Source organism: Liolophura sinensis, chromosome 1 (genome assembly GCF_032854445.1).
Source record: "Liolophura sinensis isolate JHLJ2023 chromosome 1, CUHK_Ljap_v2, whole genome shotgun sequence".
Lineage (NCBI taxonomy): Eukaryota > Metazoa > Mollusca > Polyplacophora > Chitonida > Chitonidae > Liolophura > Liolophura sinensis.
In genome coordinates this window covers 23619747-23645275 of record NC_088295.1, presented here as the reverse complement: position 1 = coordinate 23645275, position 25529 = coordinate 23619747, and the positions used below count along the sequence as shown (strand labels likewise).

The 25529-nt window shown below is 39.2% G+C and overlaps 2 protein-coding genes and 1 long non-coding RNA gene across 3 annotated transcripts in view; 2 read left to right on the top strand and 1 right to left on the bottom strand.

Moving 5' to 3' along the window:
• LOC135472199 (scavenger receptor cysteine-rich type 1 protein M130-like) overlaps nucleotides 1-4460 on the bottom strand; it is a 45292-nt gene extending 40832 nt beyond the window's left edge. The window contains exons 1-5 of the mRNA XM_064751624.1: nucleotides 4326-4460; nucleotides 3441-3531; nucleotides 3078-3125; nucleotides 2177-2318; nucleotides 1070-1242 (exon numbers count right to left, since the gene is read on the bottom strand). Coding sequence (XP_064607694.1) covers nucleotides 1070-1242; nucleotides 2177-2318; nucleotides 3078-3125; nucleotides 3441-3492 — 415 coding nt within the window. The 5' untranslated portion in view covers nucleotides 3493-3531; nucleotides 4326-4460. The remainder of the gene's footprint in view (nucleotides 1-1069; nucleotides 1243-2176; nucleotides 2319-3077; nucleotides 3126-3440; nucleotides 3532-4325) is intronic.
• A 3162-nt stretch (nucleotides 4461-7622) lies between these two features.
• Nucleotides 7623-8995, top strand: LOC135472582 (uncharacterized). The gene is made up of 4 exons (XR_010444538.1): nucleotides 7623-7699; nucleotides 8035-8099; nucleotides 8414-8497; nucleotides 8920-8995. It is a non-coding gene; the product is annotated as an uncharacterized LOC135472582 (long non-coding RNA).
• Nucleotides 8996-15127: 6132 nt separating this feature from the next.
• Nucleotides 15128-19142, top strand: LOC135477401 (uncharacterized protein C7orf50 homolog). Its single transcript, XM_064757476.1, has 4 exons — nucleotides 15128-15339; nucleotides 17275-18032; nucleotides 18645-18774; nucleotides 18998-19142. Exons 2-4 carry the CDS (start codon nucleotides 17280-17282, stop codon nucleotides 19051-19053), a joined length of 939 nt encoding a protein of 312 aa, XP_064613546.1. The 5' UTR covers nucleotides 15128-15339; nucleotides 17275-17279; the 3' UTR covers nucleotides 19054-19142.
• The last annotated feature ends 6387 nt before the right edge of the window (nucleotides 19143-25529 follow it).

Below are 25529 nucleotides of genomic sequence, written 5' to 3'. Positions count from 1 at the left end.
TTACTTCACTCGTATACGGGACGTTGATGATGTGGCCATACTGCCATATTCATCATTTTATTTATTTGATTGGTTTTAATGCCGTACTCCAGAATATTTCACTTACATGACGATGGCCAACATTGTAGTTGGAGAAAATCGAGCAGAGCCAAGACAGGCCGCAGATCACTGACAGACCATCCCTTATACTGCCCGAGAGGAAGCCGGCATGAGCCAGATTTGAACTCACAGCAACTTCACATGGTTCACTTGAACCATGTTTCCACAGTACGGTCAAGGTCATACATGGAGTAATTAACATGCAGACCGAAATCCTCGGCCTTGTTCCTGATACTGGTCCTCACAGAAATTTCGCAAATTTTATTCACAAGAGTTAGTTTCATAAAGCTTCAGCTCTATAGCTTAATTGCTACAGAAAGAGGGATCAGTTTCAGTAGTTATACAAGCAGTACTTAGTTGGGGGTTCCCTTAGCCTTCTTGGTTGTGTGCTGGATTTTGAATGTAGAGATGCAAGTTCAAACCCGGTGTGACCCACAAAGAAAATCTATTCAGATATTACACCAGTGCCATGACCAAACAGGTTCCATGCAGTGTGAGGCTCTGGGCCTGTGAAAATGGGTGTAATTTGTTGATGGGTGAGGAGGTAATAAGTTTACTGGGAGCAGCTTTCCAGTGCTCTAAATATTATCAGTAGGTACTTTGAAGTTTTTGTTCGCAGAGTGTTGGTTTTCTGATATGGAGTTCCAGGTTCAAATCCCAGCGTGACCCATAGGGTAAATCCTTTCACTATGACATAGCTATAAGATTAACCCTATAGGGCTATGCTGATGTATGTTTCTACATAAACAAATCCCAATAAAGATACTACAAGGTGCGTAGAATGGTAGGTGTTCATGTGAGTTGGTTAGCTCATTGTTGTATTCACCAATGGACTTCCACAAACTGAGTAGGATGCTGAACTGAGCTTACAACATTCCACCAGGCTCCTGTATTTATTTATCTGATTGGTGCTTAGCAGCATACATCATTCGTGTCCAATCCTCAATCACAGAAAGGTAAGGATACTGACCTGAGCTACAACGCACCTTGACAAGTTGTTTTAAGGGACATTTCACGTACTGCCACTCTACTCCTGGGCACTGCTCAAGTGAGGTCTCATTTCCATGACAATCCAGTCTCTGGAGTATGATATTATTTTCCTGCTGCCTATGAGAGACTTCCTTGAGTGGCCTTGCATCTGTGCTGAATACACGAAGAGACCATACCTCCTTAGCAAATCAGCCATCAGTTATTCTACCAATCTGTTACTTGCGCGCCTTGTGCAAATGTACACTCTGAATAGAGATGACCTTTCAATCAACTTCAAGTATGTCACTCAACACTCCGACCAGGCATGTTTACCGCACTAGAAAATATCAGTTTATGCTGTTTATTTATACAAATAAAAGAAATTGAGTTTGTTCACTTGTTAGATTTGCTTTTATGACTTATATAAAGGTTTAGTATAACGCTTCTGTTTTTACATTTTTCATATGTTACATCCAGACACCATGACATGGAAAAACAAACAACTGTTTCATGGACATTCCAGTCTGAGCTCTGCCGCATGACGTCATAAAAAATGTACCGATGAACTTTTACATTCCTACGTCACACAACAATAAGAAGCGCCGTCATACATACACAGCTTTGATGCATCTTGGTCTAAGCTAGCCATTAATTAGTCTAAAATGAATTACATTGTTTCGTAACAGGTCAATTCCTTAAAAATATTCATGCACAAAGACAAGAATTTAAACTGGAACAGATGTATTTTGAGCTTAAATCTCCCCAGATAGCAAACTGAATCCTGACTTAAACAATGGTACTACAGTGTGGTAACTACTTAAGTATGATACTAAACTACTAAAACTGACTTAAGATGGAAACTCAAACTTATAGGCAGGTCTAATCTGATTATTAAACTGAACTATAGAAGAGATGCTGTATATTTAATACAAACTGTTATAAGGTGTATTCAGCATGAGACTTTAACTTAACAGTGATTGCTATGAACTTTCTTTCCGTGTTATAAAATGCCACATAACCCTCAGGAGATAACTGAAAAAAGAATTTTCCAAGAAATGATGAACAAGAGATAGTGATTACGAATCTTAGGGCTTTTGACTACACATACTGAGGGAGATTCAGGCTTCGGCAGATAACGACAGCATCTCTCTCATCATAGTCCTGTGCACAAATCCATCCATCCAAGGTGTCTTTCACGACCTTGACCAAGCCAGGCTGGCCCTGCTGGCCATCCTTACTATAATGTGGCACTGAAAGAGAAAAAAGGAATTTAACAGTCTTCATCTTCATATTTACTTACATGCATGTGTGTGTGTGTGTGTGTATATATATATATATATATATATATATATATATATATATATATATATATATATATATATATACACAAATTAAGAAATGCTACAACAAATGTTCTTTTAGTTAAATTCAAACAGTTGTGTAGACAACTGATCATGTTACTTCATTACAAATGGCTACAGAGATACAGCACTAATTATCCCTCTATGTCTTCAACCATGTATATGGTAAATAGAACAAGGTGTGAAATCGGCTTTGAAATCAAGTTTGAGAGAACAGAATACAACTTCACACCTGAATATGCATGTATGTATGTGTGTATGTATGTATGTGTGCTTGGGATTTAATTTCATACTTAACAATTTTTCAGTCATATGACAAGGAGAGTCATATGTATACATGTATGATTGTCAGGTAGGCCTAACTTACCTAGCAAAGGGCAATCATTTACTCCACCACAAATACAGCCTGGTCGCTGTGACATGAGTGAAAAACTCAACCAAAGCATTAAACTCTAATAAAAAAGATAAGATTCACTGGAGGAGTCAAGCCTTTAATTTTGAAATGAGAATTGAGAATAATGTTAATGTTATGCTAACTAAGCAAATATATTTGAATATAATCCATTCAAAGATGTTTTTCTATTGATGAAGAGGTTGAGGAAATGTGTTAGGTAATGGATAATTCATGAATTTAATGAGCCACTGTACCTGATTGGCAAAAAGCAACTGTCAATAGGCCAAGGATTGTGTAACATACTGGAATAGAAATGCAATATTGATATATTGTTATAAATGTACATATGAACAAACAAAAATCACATTCTGATCCATATTTTTAGTTTCTTTTAAACAGATAAAACTTTTCCACCAAAACATCCCAGTCATGGGCCATTAATGTTGAGAAATTAAATTGCTGTATCAGAAGTTTGGGAGTGCAGCCTTATATACGCCTGTCTTAACTATATGATCCCAAACAACAATTGATGCCTGAATATTTAATTTAATGTAATCCTGTTTTTTCCACATAGAATCGTCTTGATCATCAGCTTAAATGATATATTTTATAGTCACCTGATAGATAAAATGAAGGGCCTTTAACATCAAGGTTTGGCATAAATTCCATCCGTGACAGTTCAATGACTCACCTATGAAAAATTCTTAACTGAAAAACCAACAAACAAGATTCAGTTAAATAACATTATAAAATAATGATTATGTACAAAAAAAAAGAATCACTAGAAACTACATGATCACACTGCGAAGTACAGAACTTACCAACACCTACCAACACTTACAGCACAGATTAAAGGTGTTCTGACCAGCAGATACTTAGGTAGTGATTCTTAGGCTGTAAACTGCTGTTTTATAATGGAAAACAGAATCAGTCTTGCAACAATGTATTCTGTGAATGAGTATGGACAGCAGATCAAAGACAATGTCGTCGTCATCTGACTGAAAAATTGTTGTGCACAACCCCAAGCACTCACTCACTCACCCAAAAGCAATGTATGATCATTGGTAATCTGAGAGCAATGTATTATTTTCTTCACTGGTCACTAAGTCTGAGCTGACAGCCCACTCCACACTGTACTGTTTACACATTAGCGACTCTCGGTCTGTGATAAATGGATGTGGATAGAATACAAAGAGGCGAAATCGCACTGCTGCTGTTCTTCCGCTTGCAATAATGCAATTCCTTGTTCAACCAATTTTGTCTCCATGCATTGCGATATTGCATGGTTTTACTCACATGTCTCTAGCATTATTTGCAACTGGAAGAACTGCTTGAAATGTTGGTGACACCTTTAAAGTTTTAATTTTAAATCAAAGTTGATACCGCCTAGGTGAAAGTTTATAGTGGTAAAAGATTTTACTTCCTTGGTACCGGTACGGTCTTTTAAGACAACGGGCGGTCTATTTGGCCCTGACGAACTGCTTTTTCAACGTTTAACTTACTATGACAGAGCATCCCGTTAGAGCTGCACTATACCTCTAATCATTCGCTTTCAACACGCTAATATCGTGATTTTGATTGCCACTATCAAGTATATACGAAACATTCTCCATCGTTTATTTCCTTGGCTTTCTTACTTTGCAAGGTATCGATTGACCGAAAATTGTTGGATTCAATCAGATCACATCTTACAAACGAAGCATGGCAGGGCATCATTCGACCAATCAAATGCCACAATACAAAGCCCAAATTCACAGCGAAGTAGAACGTTGCAGTGCGCATGACCATACATATGGCGCGAAATGCAAAGTAGTGGGGTATAGTTACACATTTGTGTTCAGTAAAAAGACATACGGATTATATCACTGTATATCTGACACCATTAACTTAAATTTTATTTACTACAGTGCTTCCCCAAATTATCGAACTATCGACAACAGATGATGAGTAAGACAAGGTATGTTATAAATTATCGGTATAAATTATCAAACTATGGACGACAGATGATGAATAAGACAAGGTATTCTATATCATAAGGATACAACAGCCCAAGGCCTCTCCAGACCCGTTTTCCCAACATGGGGTTCATAGGCCTATAGGACTATACAATATACAGGTATTTGGTATTTAACTTATTTAACTTCCTGCAGGTATAAAATACAAAATCCACGAGGAGGACGGTGGCTTATTTAATTTCCTGCAGGTATAAAATACAACATCCACGAGGAGGACGGTGGCTTATTTAACTTCCTGCAGGTATAAAATACAACATCCATGAGGAGAACGGTGGCTTATTTAACTTCCTGCAGGTATAAAATACAACATCCACGAGGAGGACGGTGGCTAATTTACCTTCATATAGGTATAAAGTACAACATCCACGAGGAGGACGGTGGCTAATTTAACGTCCTGTAGGTATAAAGTACAACATCCACGAGGAGGACGGTGGTTAATTTAACTTCCTGCGGGTATAAAGTACAACATCCACGAGGAGGACGGTGGCTAATTTAACTTCCTGTGGGTATAAAGTACAACATCCACGAGGAAGACGGTGGCTAATTTAACTTCCTGTAGGTATAAAGTACAACATCCTCGAGGAGGACAGTGGCTTATTTAACTTCCTGCAGGTATAAAATACAACATCCACGAGGAGGACGGTGGCTAATTTACCTTCCTACAGGTATCAGGAACATCATCTACGAGGAGGACAGTGACTAATTTACCTGCCTATAGGTATAAAGTACAAGATCCACAAGGAGGACGGTGGCTAATTTACATCCCTATATGTATAAAGTACAACATCCACGAGGAGGACGGTGGCTAATTTACCTTCCTGCAGGTATAAAGTACAAAATCCACGAGGAGGACGGTGGCTAATTTACCTTCCTGGAGGTATCAGGAACAACATCCACGAGGAAGACGGTGGTTGCTTTATGTTCCTGCAGGTATAAAGTACATGTCATTGCTAAATCTGCTAAAAACCGTCTTTGACGTGTCTCTACATAATGTGAGGTTTGGACACTTACGTCTGACATAAGATACACCATCTTTTAAAACAAGCCCCTAAAGGGCATGATTTCCTGCAAACAAATTACCTTTAGTTTGTCAAAGCCTTTATTCATGATTATTTTGTGTATTTATATATATGGTAAAAGTGAAATAAATTGGATTTTAAAAAGCAAGGTGCATGACAACGTTCATTATGTATTATATTTCTTTCCTTACTTTCCTGCGCATTACTGTATGGAACTCTAATTCAGTTTTCTCATATATTTCATAATTTTATTAGGGAACCTTCCTCCATACATGCGTTGACTGTAATTGAGACCTCCACAACACATGCAAAGCATTTCCAACTAATTCGTAGTGAGGAAAAATATGCACAATATAACAGATGACAAAGAACAAAGTTCCATATTGCAGGAATTTTTTGACATTTTTATGTTTGTTACACAGGTGCCCTGTAGAGCAGAAGATGACAAAATAGCATCATATGAGCTACACGAAGGGCTCCCACAGTAAGGATAACCTTATTACTACACGTAGCGCAGCGCAATGACCCAGAAGCCTCCCATCAATGCGGGGTCGCTGTGAGTTTAAGTCCAGCTCATGCTGGCTTCCTCTCCGGCCATACGTGGGGTCGTGGGGTTTCCCCCGGGCTTTGCCCGGTTTCCTCCCACCATAATGCTGTCGTATAAGTTAAATATTATTGAATACGGCGTAAAACACCAATTAGATAAACAAATAAATATTACTACACGCGGATTGAGGGAGTGAGTGCTTGGGGTTTAACGTCGTACTGAACAATTTTTCAGTCATATGACGACGAGGAGTCCTTCTAGGGTATGCATATGTAGTGTGTCTTCTTGTGATAGGGCGAGTCTATGCCGCCTAAGTTTTGCCGCCACTAGAACATAAAGCCGAAGACACCAAACGTGACACCCCACCAAGTCACACCCCACCGACACCAGGCCGAACAGTCATGTTCCCTTGCTCTAACCTCTCAATGCTAAGCGCCAAGCGAGGCAGCAACAAGTACCGTTGGTATGACCTGACAAGTAGAAAAATAGAAGTAGATAAATACCATTAAACTATGTCTGATAATTTTTGGATTTTTAACCGAAGTAAACACAATGCTTGGATTGTATGTATATGCCGCATGATGTTTCAGGTTGGTGTGATAGACCAATATGTGGAGGGCTTGTTGACACACAGAGGCTCAAAGTGGTATGTACAGCTTAAATTTGTACACTTCATTTCTTTTCTTTGTCTTTTACATATTTTTCTATATTTCCTCATATGCGTACGCGCATTGTGGAGTTTCGCACAGTCAATGGTGTGAACAACAATTAGCTTAGGAATACCTACACATTTTACTGCGCAATTATAATTTACAGACACAGTGTATTTAATTGACACTCGTATTTGACTACATACAGTAGTTTCAAACATATGACCATCTCTGTATTTCCCTTTTCTTCTATAGTGACGCGCAGCACCCTGTACATTCATGTCACACAAACTCGAAAGATTTCGCTGCTATTTGACGAATAATTGCTGGGTACAAATAATTAATTTGTTACATGACACATAGTTTAATGTATTGTTTCACATCATATAGCCTGATGGTAGCATGAGATTTCATAAAGATTGTCATACTCTTCATCGCCCGGGATATATTATAATGTATCAAAAAAGAGTGTTTTAGAGTGTTTCATTGTGTTATACTGATATCTTCTCCTAACCCCTTCCTCGTACAACTGTGTACATAATTATGTGTTTATCTAGGCCCGAGAGTTCTGAGCTGGAGATTTTCTTGACAAATCCGAGAAGGGAATTTCTAACCGGCTTTGGTTTCGGTTATGTCCTCGACTTGGTACGTAAAAGTGTGATTTCGGTGTATAAATTGTTTATAAATTGATATTGACTTTTTCGCTTAGCTTGATTTATATGTACTAAAAAATACCCTTTGCATGGAAAAGGTTTTTCTTTTCTTGTTTTCATCCAGTTTTCATCTTTATCTTCTTCTGGCTGAAAGCACATTTGCTTATTAGGCAAGCCCTGTTACTATATTTATGTATGTTTTACGTACCAAAAACAACGCTGCAAGAGTTTGGAATTTTGTAAATGTTTTGTGAGTAAATTATGGTCATTCTGGGTGTTATTTCCTTTGGGTATGTGTATGGTACTTAATAAGATTTTCTCTTTTAGGCTTATACATATCTCGAAGCCTGTGTGGAAAAAAAGTTCTTCAAAATGAAGCTTAGGGACGAAAGGTACGTATAGGTACATGTAGGTAGGGTGGTTACCAGTAATCCCGGTCTACTCCATGCATGTTTCAAATAATCATGCCTATAAGGGTTTTATGTTACAGTACAGAACTGGGATCTTCGTTTGTTGTCACAGCTTAATTTGGTTCAAGAGTGAAGAAGAAAGTGAATGATTCATTGCTGCTTACATGGGGCGTGATTAAATTGTGCGAAACAATCTGTATATGCTTTTGTATACCTTGTCTGTATATGTGCATTGGAAATGGATCCTGATTATCTCTCACTGTGGGATTATATTCTTGTGTGAAACATTGCTTCAGGCGCCCCGCCACATTTGGATTTGTACACAAGCTATTCCAACCAGCAGGAACAGAGGGAATTCAGAAGATTTTAAATGTGGATGGGTTTGTATTTACCTTGTATTTTATCTGTTTGTTTTTATTTTTTATTTTTTTGGTACAATTAGATTTGGCTATTATGGCTCCAGTTATGCATGGAGTAGTATCGGAATGGCTTTCCAGCTTGATAATCAATAATCACAGACTGTTCAAATGTGTATAAACATTTGACAAGACTAAAGCCATAAAAAACAAGGAAGGTAACTCAGAATATTGAAGTCACCAAATAGTTATTTACATTTAGATGGGTTTTTAATTATTTATCATTATAATTTCATAATTTTGTTCCGCGCATGACTTGCTAAAAAGTGTGCAGGCATATATGTTTAATTAGTAGCAATCTATATACATTTCCAGATTTCAGTCTTTTACAAATGAATAGGAAGCCTTTAACAGGATTGCATTCTGTTCACATTTTTTCTCTGTAGGTACGAAGGGACAGTCAGGAATAGGAGATGTAAGGAAGCTTTGGTTCGGGATGTAGTCGCACTACTTGTATCCAACAAACTGCACATATCTTTACCAGAAGCAAGACGAAGACGCTGTCAAACTGAACATTCATCGTTTCACACGGCACTTAAAAAAAGTGAACAATTAAGTGTACACCGCTTAATCAGCAGTACTGAATCGTAACTGGCATGCTGTGTATGTAAATAATAGATGACTGATGAGTTGAAAATGTGTATTTTATATCATTGTTATCATTGTATCATGGCTATATGCCTTGTACATATAGCCTACACCTATAATGTATTTTCCATTCCACCGCCATACCATTCATTGCCTCACTTACACATGTATAGAATCTTAGAATGTACAAGAGAGTTAATACACTAATAAACTTGCCTAGGGTACTGCAGCATATGTATTAAAACACAACTTTTGTCCTTGCATCTCCGTAAAGCGTTCTTCAGTTGTTATGTGCACGATTGCCGTCAGTTTCAAAATTTAGCTTGCCACTGTTTACATATGCTAAGTTCAGGGAGTGCTGTCTGCCTCTACCTTAGAATATTCCAGAATGCGCGCAGTTCGGTGCCTGTTTGTTTACATCAAGTGTTCAGGAATTTTCTTATTCTGGACAATTCCACCAGGCTATATAAGACCTATGAGAGACGGAGAGAACAGAGATCGGAGAACGGAGAATTATTGAGAGTTTTGGATGCTTTCGCTGTGTATTATTTTAGTAGGCCTTTTGTGCTGAATTTTGGTGTCTTTATAGCCTCTGGCTTTGTTATATCCTATCTCCACCGAGCACTTGTTCAGTCTGAACTTGTATGTTTAATTTGTGCTCTTGTATACACAGTGCTTATTAGTACACGGAACCTGTCTGTGGAATTTTGTGTATATTTCGTCATACACTCAGTTATACTGTGGATTTTCCCTCTTGTGAATTTGCCTCTGAGCATTTATGCCTGTGTGGCATATATTGTGGAATATATGCGTCCGTTTGGACTTGACACCGTAAGTACCTTAGTATTTGTATAGATACTGCTATCCTTTCTTGTTAAACTTAAGTACTTTAATATTTGTATAAGTCTTATTATCTGTTCTTGTTAAGCTAATAAATTGTTGTAAAATAAAATCTGCTGGTTTTGGTTACTTTTTTGTGCGGCTAGACTGTCGTGTATTTCGAACAAGCCATCTCTTTATAATACAGGCAGTTTGGGTCGTAACACAGTTTATAATAGTTTTTCTGTAAAGGTTTTGGCAAACCGGATGAATACAATGCTGTAACCAGCTTTAGGGATAGGAGCGTGTTGAATTAGAGTTTCTGTTGGCAAACTCTCCATGGGGATGGGTTATGGCACTGCGCGAGGGCTCCTTAAAATACATATATTTAAACTAGAATGTGGTTGTTGACTTTTTTATTCAACTGTCCGAAATTGGTGGTCACTGGATTTCCCATATTCTGTGAATCGAGGATTATATTCTAAGGCTCTGTAAAAATTTTCTCATCTACGTACATGTAGAGAAAGGCAAAATCGGTTTGTCCTCGTTCGTGTTGGGCTTTTCCCATCTGCGGAGAAAAAGGATGGTAAATTAGTCACCGTCCTCCTCGTGGATTTTGTACCTGATACCTGTAGGAACGTCAATTAACCACCGTCCTCCTTATGGATGTTGTACTTTATACCTATAGGAACATAAATTAGTCACCGTCCTCCTCATTGATGCTGTGCTTTATACCTGCAGGAAGGTAAATTAGCCACCGTCCTCCTCATGGATTTTGTACTTTAAACTTATAGGAACTTAAATTAGTCACCGTCCTCCTCGTGAATGTTGTATCTTATACCTATAGGAAGATAAATTAGGCACCATCCTCCTCGTGGATGTTGTACTTTAACCCTATAGGGATGTAAATTAGCCACCGCCCTCCTAGTGGATGTTGTACTTTATACCTGCAGAAAGGTAAAGTAGCCACCGTCCTCCTCGTGGATCTTGTACTTCATACCTGCAGTAAGTTAAATTAGCCACCGTCCTCCTCGTGGATGTTGTACTTTATACCTGGGGAAAGGTAAAGTAGCCACCGTCCTCCTCGTGGATGTTGTACTTTATACCTGCAGAAAGGTAAAGTAGCCGTCGCCCTCCTCGTGAATGTTGTACTTTATACCTACAGAAAGTTAAATTAGCCACCGTCCTCCTCGTGGATGTTGTACTTTATACCTATATGAAGTTAAATTAGCCGCCGTCCTCCTCGTGGATGTTGTACTTCATACCTGGAGAAAGGTAAATTAGCCACCGTCCTCCTCGTGGATGTTGTACTTTATACCTGGAGAAAGGTAAAGTAGCCAACATCCTCCTCGTGGATGTTGTAGGCCTACTTGATACCTATATGAAGGTAAAGTAGCCGTCGTCCTCCTTGTGAATGTTGTACTTTATACCTACAGGAAGTTAAATTAGCCACCGTCCTCCTCGTGGATGTTGTACTTTATACCTGCAGAAAGGTAAAGTAGCCGCCGTCCTCCTCGTGGATGTTGTACTTCATACCTGGAGAAAGGTAAATTAGCCACCGTCCTCCTCGTGGATGTTGTATTTTATACCTGGAGAAAGGTAAAGTAGCCGCCGTCCTCCTCGTGGATGTTGTACTTTATACCTGGAGAAAGGTAAAGTAGCCGCCGTCCTCCTCGTGGATGTTGTACTTGATACCTATATGAAGGTAAAGTAGCCGTCGTCCTCCTTGTGAATGTTGTACTTTATACCTACAGGAAGTTAAATTAGCCACCGTCCTCCTCGTGGATGTTGTACTTTAAACCTATATGAAGTTAAATTAGCCGCCGTCCTCCTCGTGGATGTTGTACTTTATACCTGCAGAAAGGTAAAGTAGCCGCCGTCCTCCTCGTGGATGTTGTACTTTATACCTATATGAAGGTAAAGTAGCCACCGTCCTCTTCGTGGATGTTGTACTTTATACCTGGAGAAAGGTAAATTAGCCACCGTCCTCCTCGTGGATGTTGTACTTTATACCTGCAGAAAGGTAAATTAGCCACCGTCCTCCTCGTGGATGTTGTACTTTATACCTGCAGAAAGGTAAATTAGCCACCGTCCTCCTCGAGGATGCTGTACTTTATACCTGCAGAAAGGTAAAGTAGCCGCCGTCCTCCTCGTGGATGCTGGACTTTATACCTGCAGGAAGGTAAATTAGCCACCGTCCTCCTCGTGGATGTTGTACTTTATACCTGCGGGAAGTTAAATTAGCCACCGTCATCCTCGTGGATGTTGTACTTTATACCTGCAGGAATGTAAATTAGCCACCGTCCTCCTCGTGGATGTTGTACTTTATACCTGCAGAAAGTTAAATTAGCCACCGTTCTCCTCGTGGATGTTGTACTTTATACCCACAGTAAGTTAAATAAGCCACCGTCCTCCTCGTGGATGTTGTACTTTGAACCTGCAGAAAGGTAAAGTAGCCGCCGTCCTCCTCGTGGATGCTGGACTTTATACCTGCAGGAAGGTAAATTAGCCACCGTCCTCCTCGTGGATGTAGTACTTTATACCTATATGAAGGTAAATTAGCCACCGTCCTCCTCGTGGATGTTGTACTTTATACCTGCAGGAATGTAAATTAACCACCGTCCTCCTCGTGGATGTTGTACTTTATACTTATATGAAGGTAAATTAGCGACCGTCCTCCTCGTGGATGTTGTACTTTATACCTGCAGGAAGTTAAATTAGCCACCGTTCTCCTCGTGGATGTTGTACTTTATACCTGCAGAAAGTTAAATAAGCCACCGTTCTCCTCGTGGATGTTGTACTTTATACCCACAGTAAGTTAAATAAGCCACCGTCCTCCTCGTGGATGTTGTACTTTGAACCTGCAGAAAGGTAAAGTAGCCGCCGTCCTCCTCGTGGATGCTGGACTTTATACCTGCAGGAAGTTAAATAAGCCACCGTCCTCCTCGTGGATGTTGTACTTTATACCTGCAGGAATGTAAATTAGCCACCGTCCTCCTCGTGGATGTTGTACTTTATACTTATATGAAGGTAAATTAGCCACCGTCCTCCTCGTGGATGTTGTACTTTATACCTGCAGGAAGTTAAATTAGCCACCGTTCTCCTCGTGGATGTTGTACTTTATACTTATATGAAGGTAAATTAGCCACCGTCCTCCTCGTGGATGTTGTACTTTATACCTGCAGGAAGTTAAATTAGCCACCGTTCTCCTCGTGGATGTTGTACTTTATACCTACAGGAAGTTAAATTAGCCGCCGTCCTCCTCGTGGATGTGGTATTTTATACCTGGAGAAAGGTAAATTAGCCACCGTCCTCCTCGTGGATGTTGTACTTTATACCTACAGGAAGTTAAATTAGCCACCGTCCTCCTCGTGGATGTTGTACTTTATACCTACAGAAAGGTAAATTAGCCACCGTCCTCCTCGTGGATGTTGTACTTTATACCTACAGGAAGTTAAATTAGCCACCGTCCTCCTCTTGGATGTGGTATTTTATACCTGGAGAAAGGTAAATTAGCCACCGTCCTCCTCGTGGATGTTGTACTTTATACCTACAGGAAGTTAAATTAGCCACCGTCCTCCTCGTGGATGTTGTACTTTATACATGCAGGAAGGTAAATTAGCCACCGTCCTCCTCGTGGATGTTGTACTTTATACGTGCAGAAAGGCAAAGTAGCCGCCGTCCTCCTCGTGGATGTTGTACTTTATACCTACAGGAAGGTAAATTACCCACCGTCCTCCTCGTGGATGTTGTACTTTATACCTACAGGAAGTTAAATTAGCCACCGTCCTCCTCGTGGATGTTGTACTTTATACCTACAGGAAGGTAAATTAGCCACCGTCCTCCTCGTGGATGTTGTATTTTATACCTGCAGGAAGTTAAATAAGCCACCGTCCTCCTCGAGGATTTTGTAATTTATACCTACCGGAAGTTAAATTAGCCACCATCTCCCTCGTGGATGTTGTATTTTATACCTGCAGAAAGGTAAAGTAGCCACCGTCCTCCTCGTGGATGCTGGACTTTATACCTGCAGGAAGGTAAATTAGCCACCGTCCTCCTCGTGGATGTAGTACTTTATACCTATATGAAGGTAAATTAGCCACCGTCCTCCTCGTGGATGTTGTACTTTATACCTGTAAGAATGTAAATTAGCCACCGTCCTCCTCGTGGATGTTGTACTTTATACCTGCAGGAAGGTAAATTAGCGACCGTCCTCCTCGTGGATGTTGTAATTTATACCTGCAGAAAGGTAAAGTAGCCGCCGTCCTCCTCGTGGATGTTGTACTTTATACCTACAGGAAGGTAAATTAGCCACCGTCCTCCTCGTGGATGTTGTACTTTATACCTACAGGAAGTTAAATTAGCCACCGTCCTCCTAGTGGATGTTGTACTTTATACCTACAGGAAGGTAAATTAGCCACCGTCCTCCTCGTGGATGTTGTATTTTATACCTGCAGGAAGTTAAATAAGTCACCGTCCTCCTCGTGGATGTTGTAATTTATACCTACCGGAAGTTAAATTAGCCACCATTTCCTTTGTGGATGTTGTATTTTATACCTGCAGAAAGGTAAAGTAGCCACCGTCCTCCTCGTGGATGTTTTACTTTATACCTACAGGAAGTTAAATTAGCCACCGTTCTCCTCGTGGATGTTGTACTTTATACCTATATGAAGTTAAATTAGCCACCGTCCTCCTCGTGGATGTCGTACTCTATACCTACAGGAAGTTAAATTAACCACCGTCCTCCTCGTGGATGTTGTATTTTATACCTGCAGGAAGTTAAATAAGTTAAATACCAAGTACCTGTATATTGTATAGGCTTAGTCCTATAGGCCTATGAACCCCATGTCGGGAAAACGGGTCTGGAGAGGCCTTGGGCTGTTGTATCCTTTTGATATAGAATACCTTGTCTTATTCATCATCTGTCGTCCATAGTTTGATAATTTATACCGATAATTTATAACATACCTTGTCTTACTCATCATCTGTTGTCGATAGTTCGATAGTTTGGGGAAGCACTGTAGTAAATAAAATTTAAGTTAATGGTGTCAGATATACAGTGATATAATCCGTATGTCTTTTTACTGAACACAAATGTGTAACTATACCCCACTACTTTGCATTTCGCGCCATATGTATGGTCATGCGCACTGCAACGTCCTCCTGATGGATGTCCGCTCTCCAGGTGGATGTACTTCCGTTCCCCTCGTGGATGTAGGCTGACGAGTACTGTTGAGCTATGGTGGTATACAACCCTGCTTGAACGAAATTGCAAGAAGAGCTACCAAAGGGAGAGAAGAACAGACAACAAAAGCACGTGGCGGTGCAAGTTGTGATCCTTTTCGTTTGGCAGCGGGTCTATGGGTGTGGACTGGGACTAATATTTAGATTAGGCTCAGGTATGGATAAGAATTTAAAATGTCACTGCTATCTAAAATGAACGGATACTTTGAAGGGTTTTTATATTGGTTGAAACCACTTACACCGTACCTTCATGGTCAAACCCCGTAATACAGGGGACGGGTGATTTTTATTTCAAAAGTGCAGTAAATGTATTGTTATATATTTTCCACTTCACTTTCCTTGCATGTCTTTAGCGGCCGTCTTTAGAAATTTATCGATTTCTCGGTAAATAATGGTTCGATTTAAACATATAAGACATGTATAGACAGGCTAAGTGAATCTAAGCACACAGGAAGCGGTTTTATATCAATTTGCCGCGCTCTTATACCCTAAATTGACTTGCCGTCAGGTCATAAGGTAGGCCATCCCATTATACCGTACCTTCATGATCAAATCCTTTGGGTACAACGTGTATAACGTATAACGTATAACGTGTTGTAGGCCCTAAATACGACTGTTAGCCTTAAAATTAGCTCAAGGTCATAAAATATTATTTTTGGTGAGGAAAACTTACAAATTTCCAGTTGGATATCATCATACCTGACAAACCATGCAACTTCACATGTTTCTTCCAAGATCAGAGTGAATGAAGGAATGATTAACGCCACATCGCAATATCTCAGCCATACCGTAGCAAGCTGTACAACTCGATATGCAGAAGAACATCTTCATGTCAGATTATGGGATTAAGATAGGCTTAATCCCAGGTCAGATGAAACTTCACATGGCACAAGCCTACATATATTATTTGCCAATATGGAGAGGTATTCTGTGTGCTCTGTCTATCAAACAATCCGTCAGTTATTGCTTAAATCAAGATCAGTATACCAATAGCTTAATTTTTAAATAGGGCCTATGCATCCCTGGCTACCAGGAGGCCTATGAGTTCCCAGGGTTAAACTTCAAAGCTTAAAATATAACCTTAAAGATAAAGAGATACGAAAACAATTGTCATTTTACTTTCTTGCACAAAGTTACGCTAGTAATTTATAAATGCTCATGAAGTTTAATTTAACTATACCCTATGGTATATTTCCTGCAGGAATTTTAATTGTCACAATGATGTGTTTTCCAAAACATTTCCACTGAGCCCAGAGGATATACAACAAGCTTAGGTAAAACCTAAGAAGATGAATTAACATAATGCGACTGTTTATCAGTTTCATCTGTTGAGAAAATTTAATGCCAGCAAATATAGTCATTACATGGTGCATATATTGTTAAGGAACTCAATGGTGAAGGATGATATGGCTTGACTTTTGATAGAGAACACAAACTTGAGAGTAGGACAAGATGCTGTGGTATCAGATTAACGACTCCTACCATGAAGCACGTTGATGTGATGTACAGATTCAATCCCAGCCATGGACAGGCAATTCAAATTGCATCCTACCACTGTCATTTTTAGTGGGGCCTTGCATGAAGGCACTCATGTACGCCACATTTTGGAAAGTTAGGTTTCATCCATACATAAAACTAACCAGTCATATAAGTGAAAAAGTAATAATCAAATAAATAGTTTAAAGGGGTACTGTGTTTAATTTTATCTCGCCACGATGCAGTACAACAGGTAGGCAATTGTAATGATGAGTGTCTTGAGAGCTGAGTTAGACCACTGTGCTCATCAGTGTGTAATGTGACCTGTTTGACATTTTACTTAACAGATGCTGAATTTGTCATTTCTGACAAATCTGTCTGTAAGCAACCCCATATCTTGTATGCCCCTTGTTAGGATGGGTGTGGTTTTCATTGTGTAGTATATGGCCATCTGTCATTTTAACATGTACTGTGTTTATTTAGAAAGTAGAAAACATGATCATCATTTAGACATGAATACAGAATAATATTACTTCTTTTTTCTGCTGTAGTTCAATACATGTAGTTCATTTGTTTGTAGTTGTTTTTTTTTTTTCTTTGTTTTTTCAATAAAGGGAAAATGCAAAAAGAGAAGCAAACACATGAATGCATCATTTCCGATGTATCTGATGGCCATTTGCAAAAGAAGAAGAAGAAAAAAAGAAGAGGGGATGATGGATCCAAAGCAGTGGATCAGTCAACAGACCCAGAAAATTACAGCAAGAAAACGAGGAAGCGGAAACAAACCCATAGCAATCTAGAAGAAATCTTTGTGTCGCCAAAATCTGGTCCAGATCAGATACAAAGTAATATTTCAGAAGAAAACGGTGATGTGCAAATAGATGATGAAGAGTGTTCAGTGAAGAAAAGAAAGAATAGAAAAAGACATTTGACTGATAATGTGAGCACTGAATCAGAAAGGAATGAGGAAATAACTGACAAAAGCATTGTAATTAGGACTGAGAGAGAGAGTGTGAACCCAGTAAAAAGGAAGAAGAACAAGAAAAAAGATAAAACACAAAGGCTTTCACAGTGTGAAGAAACAACTGTAAATGATGACAAAGAAAGTTGTCAAGATGCGAATAGTCCAAAGAATTCAGATGAGTTGGAGGAAATAAGGAGACAAGAAAGGAAGCAAAAAAAGAAGAACAAAAAACTCAAGAAGCTGAAGCAGAAGGATGTGAAAAGCACATCAGAGTTCAGTGAGGTTGGGCCAAATGCTTGTCAGCTAGCATTGGATTATTTATCACATTGGGAGAAGGATCGCGAACACTGGCGATTTCAGAAAGTGCGACAAGTTTGGCTCTTACAAAACATGTATGATGCAAACAAGGTATACGCCTTACTTTCATCTATTAAAGTTTACTGTCACCTTAACTTTTCAAATTAACTGACCGGCAATGTCACATGAAAGTTTTCCAGTGAAGCAATTTTTATGTAATGTTTATCTGAATTTTTCTTTGAAAATACCTGTAAAATGTTTGTTATATTTTTTGCATAAAATTTATGAAAAGGTAAAAAAGGAAAATGTAAGTCCTATAACTTATGTGATCATAATGCATTGATCAATGACACAACCAATATATGTATAGTAGGGACATAAAAATGTTCAAAATTTGATGCTTTTTTTATGAGGAAAAAAATGTTTACTTTACCGAAATCAGAAATCTCAAAATGTTAAAATGCGCATCTAGTTGACAGAACTATAGTTTGGGGAATTTATGCGTTCATTTATCTGTTTGTCAGCATTTTTAGTTTGTAGCCATAAGATTGCTTGCCAGTACATAATCTGCTTAAAGAATATCAAGCAAACAAAACGTTGGGAAAAATATGAATGGGAATTGTCATTCTATTAGACTAGTACTGCTGTTGAATCAAAGATGAGTCTTACAGTCTTCATGCTGATTTTATTCATGTTAACGGTAAGAAGCATATTTGTGCTTAGGTGAACAATTCTTCCTTTAAAACCTTGCTGCTTTACTTGGATGGATTGAAAGGAAGATCAAGAGAGACAACCGTGAAGAAAGCAGAGGACATCATAGCTCATGATGAAGATTCTGATGCTGACACAAAAGGTATGTGTTAGCACCAAAAGTAATATTTTATGACATTTATTTGCCTCTAGTAATGGATTGTTTTGGACAAAATTTTAGATCATTTACTGTATTGTTAGATTTAAAACCATTAATCCATGATCTTTTCACTTTATGTAGAGTTGTCCTTTAAAACTGAAATTAAGTTACATAGCCATTTTGAACCTGACAGTGACATGCTCTTTGTATTTTGTCTTTCTTACAGATGTATCTAAGGTTAAACTGGAGAGAGCCAGACAGTTGATCCAAGTCCTGACCTGACCTGATTTTGGACATTTTTCATTTAGATTTACTCCTTCAATATATATATCTGTAGTCAAGCATTGGTGAAGAAAGTAATAAAAATTATCCCGTTGTAATTGTTTTGTTTCAGGATTTATTTGGGGGGGGGGGGGTCTGTGTATCACAGACAAATGCAATTGCTTCGACAGCTTCTTGTAATTCCAGGCCTTAATTGAAATGAGCCTGCTGTTTAGGTGAGCCACAGGTGCTCTCATCATTAGACTGTTTTCCATTGCTCTCATCACTATACTGTTTTCCATTGCTCTCATCATTAGACTGCTTTCCATTGCTCTAATCATTAGACTGCTTTCCATGGCTCTCATCATTACTGTGCTTTCCATGGTTCTCATCATTAGACTGTGTTCCGTTGCTCTCAACATTTAGACTGTTTTCCATTGCTCTCATCACTATACTGTTTTCCATTGCTCTCATCATTAGACTGCTTTCCATTGCTCTAATCATTAGACTGCTTTCCATGGCTCTCATCATTACTGTGCTTTCCATGGCTCTCATCATTAGACTGTGTTCCGTTGCTCTCAACATTTAGACTGTTTTCCATTGCTCTCATCACTATACTGTTTTCTATTGCTCTCGTCATTAGAATGCTTTCCATGGCTCTCATCATTAGACTGTGTTCTGTTGCTCTCAACATTTAGACTGTTTTCCATTGCTCTAATCATTACTCTGCTTTCCATTGCTCTAATGATTTATTTATTTATTTATTTGATGGGTGTTTTACGCCGTACTCAAGAGTATTTCACTTATATGACAGCTGCCAGCATTATGGTGGGTGGAAACCGGGCAGAGCCCGGGGGACACCCACGACCATCTGCAGGTTGATGGCAGACCTTCCCACGTACAGTTGGAGAGGAAGCCAGCATGAGCTGGACTTGAACAGCGACCACATTGGTGAAAGGCTCCTGGGTATTTACGCTGTGCTGGCACGCCAACCAACTGAGCCACAGAGACCTCCCTTTAATGATTAAATCGCTTTCCACTGTTTTTGTGACATTAGTGTGAAATAATGTCAGTACACCTAGTGAGTAAAGGACCATTTCTAGCTCATTCATGTAAAGTGCGGTATCCAGCTGCTAGCCCCTGGATCAGTAAGGACAGTCACCTGTTTGAACCCAGTTCCTGAGATTTGACTGCAGCTTACGTAAGATGGCTTGTCTGGTAAGTGCACCTGGCAAAGGGACGTGCTTTCACATGATCTGACTTCTTTTACCCCATAAAATTGACAGGCTTTTTAGGAAAAGAAGTCTAGACAGCTCATGTCACAACACACCAAACATCACAACACAGCTCATGTCATAACACACCTAACATCTCAACACAGCTCGCATCATAACACGGCTCACGTCACAACACACCTAAAATCACAACACAGCTAACGTCACAAAACAACTAACATCACAACACACCAATCATCACAACACACCTAATGACCTGTGTTATTGCATGCAAGTACATGTAAAATTTCTTCTTTAAATTTGGCAAGCTGTGATGCACAGCTTTCTCACATTTACAAACCCGTCAATGAACTCTCAATGCAGGTTTCTGTAAAGTGCTCCACCTACACATTCAAGGTGGCCGACTGATGAACAAATGTCATCCCAATCCACATCTGACAGTTAACGTTTTAGGGTACTATAAATAAACCCTGTACTGGTCTTGTAATACGCAAGAGGATTGAATAAAGCAGTCCTTTTGTAGTTCATTTTTATAGTTTTGCCCATTCTTAAAATGGAAAAAAAAATGCCCTTGATAAAAAAAGTGCAACAAACGTGTTAATTTCCCCTTAAAATGTTTGAAACGGATATGATTTTATGATGACATCCTCCTGTACACGCACCATGCATCATGGGCTTAATATAGAGTCGGATTATGAGGTCGCTGCGAGTTCAAGTTCAGTTCATGCTTCCTTCCTCTCCGGCTGTATGTGGGAAGGTCTGCCAGCAACCTACAGATGGTCATGGGTATCCCACTTGCTCTTGCCGATTTCCTCCCACAAAAATGCTGGCCACCGTTGTATAACTGAAATATTCTTAAGTGCGTCATAAAACACCAATCAAATAAACAAACAAAGAGGGTCAAAGAAAGAAAGCCAGGGACTGGACATAGTACATATCAGCATTCAGAAGACCATGTATTGTACAATTTTTAACATTCATTATCAACAAGAAGATAGAGGATGTGTGGAAAGGTAATGATTATGGACAGACATACAATCTGCAGGCTACAATGTCAAAAAATATTAATTTTTGTGCTGAAATTTACATTTTCCCAGTAGGATATCATCGTTATACCTCCCAAGTAAACCTCAAAAATTCTTTCTGAAATCAACAGAACTCTTGAAATCAAATAAAACGTGCAACTTAGACATGTGGCAAATTTCAGGTCATCTACAATAAATGAAATAGTTAATTTGTTCACAGGAAACAGGTGTGTCAGGAGTAAACCAACAGCCTTTCCATGTATGGCTGACAGAGTTTCACATGCAAGCGAGCTCAGTGTGTACATGTACATTATAGTGGTAGAAAAGTGATGTTCTACCATATCCCTAGGAGACTACATAAACAGTCCTACAAGTAATGCAGCCTGTCGCCAACAAAAGACCCGAGAGCAATGTAGGCAGAAGCATCTTAACGATTCCCAGTTCAAAGCTCAGACTAAGCTGACATCTCATGTGTTCTGTTGATTTACTTATTTATCTGATTCGCGTTTTACTCTGTACTCAAAAATGTTTCCCTTATATGATAGCGGCTAGCATTATGGTGGCAGGAAGTTCCTGCCATCATAATGCTGGCCACTGTCATGTACCCCAGGAAACCAAGCAAAGACTGGAGGAAACCCACAACCATATGCAGGTGTCCAACTGAAGACAAGCATCTCAACCCCAAGTTTTGTTAACACACACAAAAATAAGACTACAAGTAAAAAGAACTCAGAACAGAACACCACCACCAAGTTCATATTGATTTGTTTATGCTAAACCAGACTTGAATATAAGTTATACTGGATTCAAAGTGAACTTTAAATAATATCAAACATTTCTACTCCACTAACACTTAGTTTAATATCCTCCAAAATTTATCTTCATCTATTATTCCATGATTGTGAAAAAGAATAAAAGATTTGTCTGAATTGTAAAACTTTAGCATTACAAACACTTCCTCCAAATTCTCAGATAAGTCTAATATTGGAACAATGTCTTTCGCATTCACAACAATATCTTTCCTATTCCCCCAAAATGTCAAGTGGGAAATGCGTACCAATGCCGTGGATTCATCAACACTCAAAATGCCAATGACCCTCCGAAAGAGTTCTCCCATAACATACAGCATAACTGCTGCCAAGCTGACAATCCCAGACAGGGAATACATGAATGTAGATGTCACAAGTCCTTGTGTATGCAAGAAATGAGTCAAGGGCACAGCACAAAATACTAGGCCAGTCTGATATAATTTGGCTCTGCAAAGCACATGGAAGGGAACAATATACTGAAATCTATACACAGGAGTGAATTTGGGCTCTTGATCTTGTGTCTCCAGGATGCTTTGTGATGAAAAGCATTTTCTTGCTGTAAGATTCTTTGTATCGACAACCTTTGGTCTACATTGCTGCACTCCAATACCTCTGTAAAGTGTGGATTCACAAAGCTGATGAAACCTGCTCTGAGACAAACGCATGTGGTGCATGATCTTGTGATGTCCACTCACTTTAATAAGCTGCCCACAATGTCTCAGCACTGACACAGCAGGAACCCATCTCATCTTGGCAGCTGCGAACACAAGAGTAAACAATTTTTATTTATTTATTTGATCACTGTTTTATGCTATACTCAATATTTCACTTATACACCAGCGTGCAGCATTAGGGTGGGTGGAAACTGGCCAGATTCAGGGGAAAACCCATGACCATCTGCAGATTACTTGCAGACCTTCCAAAATATGACTGAAGACGAAGACAGCATCGGCTGGATTTGAACTCGGAAGTTGGTTAGAGGCTAATGGGTCATAATGCTGCTCTTGCACAATGACCATTAAGACTGCTTTGAGATTTTTTTTTTTTTTGCCTTTATTATATATTATCTAATTTCAATTTAAGACACCAAAAACTAAATGCAAAGATCTATCCTTAGAGATGTTACAGCTCCAATCCCTGACTGTACATGGTTTGTTATTGCAGTCTAACAACTTAAAATCTCTTTGACAATTCTTATTCTCAGCACTAGTTTCAGTTTTTCATGTCAAGCAGTTGCAAAAACTGTTATGTTTCTGAGCTAACGTGGTTATACATGTATTTATTTATTTGATTGTTGGAGGCCTCTGTGAACGAGACAGCGTGTTAGTCAAGCACAATGACTCAGGAGCCTCTCACCAATGCAGTCGCTGTGAGCTTAAGTCCACCTCATGTTGGCTTACTCTCCGGCCATATCTGGGAAGGTCTGCCAGCAACTTGCTGAAATAAATAAATAATAAACTTGATTGTTGTTCTACGCTGTACTCAAGAACACTTCACTCATACAATGGCAGCCAGCTGACATCTAGGCACTTCACCTGTACGAAGCTGCGGCAAGTAGACAACAAGGTAATTTACAAGGAAAATAAACATAGGACAATATTCAGTGAAGTATTGATAATAACCAGAAATTACGGTACGCAAGAAAACAAAATTATTTGCACATCATGCATATATTGTGAACATCAACAAAACCTGACGCAGAGTTTTGTATTAACTCCCATGTTATTTAGAAATTGTTTGTACTGGTGTGCGTGTGCCTGTAATCATAAAACAACAAATGTCCTCATGTCCGTAACGGATCGAGGCCAGTATTTAATTTATGGTGGGAGGAAACCGGGCTCTAGGTAAACTCATGACCATCCGCATGTTGCTGGATGACATTCCCATGTACAGGATTTCTGAAGACTTGGGTGCTATTTACATGTTGATTTTCATGTGCCTTTTGAGTAATTTTTTTCCCAGTCACATGCTTATATTCCTTTTTCATTGGTTAAAAATAAATGGAGAGATGTTCAATTTACATACAAAGAAAAACAGCATAAGTAAGACAGCGACACCCAGGAGTACACTGCTCTAAACTGTTTGCAGTTATAGATTTCAGAAGGTCATTTCTTTCTTTGTTTTGAAAACCTCTGGATTCAAACTTCAATCAGACAGCGTGTTGGGTCCATAGCCAGATGCTTAAACAACGAGACCACTCTAGTTGTAGTGACAGAAAGTGTTTTTTAGATGTGTTTAATACAGATGAACATGGTGAGGTTTGATGCTACTGTGCTTGTGTAACATTCTTTTGTCACGTAGACTACATGATTTACATCTGAAAAGGGTCTCTTCCATATTTGGCCTACATCATTCTGGGAAGCATGGACGAACTGACATAAGCAGTGACGTAGAAAGTTACACGTAAACAACACCCTAGACTTTACAATAGCCCCAAGTTCGGCCGGAGGTGAATGAGCCAGCGTGAGCTGAACGAACTCGGACCGATGGTGAAAGACTAGCTCTTGGGTTGTGATGTACCTTTACAAACCTAGCAGAAAGTCAACTTAACATTCGTATGACGCGACTCATTGTACAGGAAAAAACACCACTTCTACATTGTCGGTAAAAGATCAATGTACGGTTACTTTTTACACACTTTTGACTTTTTCAGCAACGCACATTTTCAATAAAATCCTTTGCTCTGCTATCTGCAGCTGCTGTGACAGGCTTGGCCCTGAGCACGTGCTCTAGTTTGTTTCCTTGCTGTTCAATCGGCAGCGAATAACACGAAGCAATACTATTGGCTGTTTAGGCGCAAATTCAACCAATTGGAAAGGCCATCTTGCATGTGAGTGCAGAGTGAAGGTATCTGCAAGGGTCCACAGCGACAAAAAAATCAAAAAAAAATCCCACATTCATGTAATTTTATCTTCTCTTGTGTCATATTTAACATAATATCCTATTAATCTGAAACAATCTTTGTTAAATTAATGGAACGTGTGTCCTATATGTAACAGAATATAACCTTCTGCAACAACATACAATAGCCTACATGTACAAATACATTCTAGTTGGGAAGAGCATTGGAATGCTGTTTGATGTATACTGTTTTCTATTTCTTCAGTCCTTCATTTTATAAATCTAAAGTCTGTATATGTTGTCTGTTCAAAGCTTTATAAAAACGCACTCTAAAAGTGCATGCGTGTATATGGTACCGGCGGACAGTTTGGTCGGGATGTGTGGGAGTCGTCCTATATGCGTTGGCCTTTATCGATATTGTCAGCTGTATGTTAGTATGTTATCGTATACTGGTCGTTTCTTCGAGCAGTTTCCAAAGACAAGTATTGGACCTGAAAATTAGTGTGATTTATATGCACCTTAGTTTTTCCGTGCACGTGTGTCCGTCTATACCTCCTCGCCCAAGCTCCAATTTACACATACAACCC

Coding starts and splice junctions, on each gene's coding strand:
- LOC135477401 (XM_064757476.1), top strand. CDS start 17,280: ATGCAAAAAGAGAAGCAAACACATGAATGCATCATTTCCGATGTATCT. Junction 18,033..18,644: donor ACATGTATGATGCAAACAAG/GTATACGCCTTA, acceptor ATTTGTGCTTAG/GTGAACAATTCTTCCTTTAA. Junction 18,775..18,997: donor TTCTGATGCTGACACAAAAG/GTATGTGTTAGC, acceptor TCTTTCTTACAG/ATGTATCTAAGGTTAAACTG.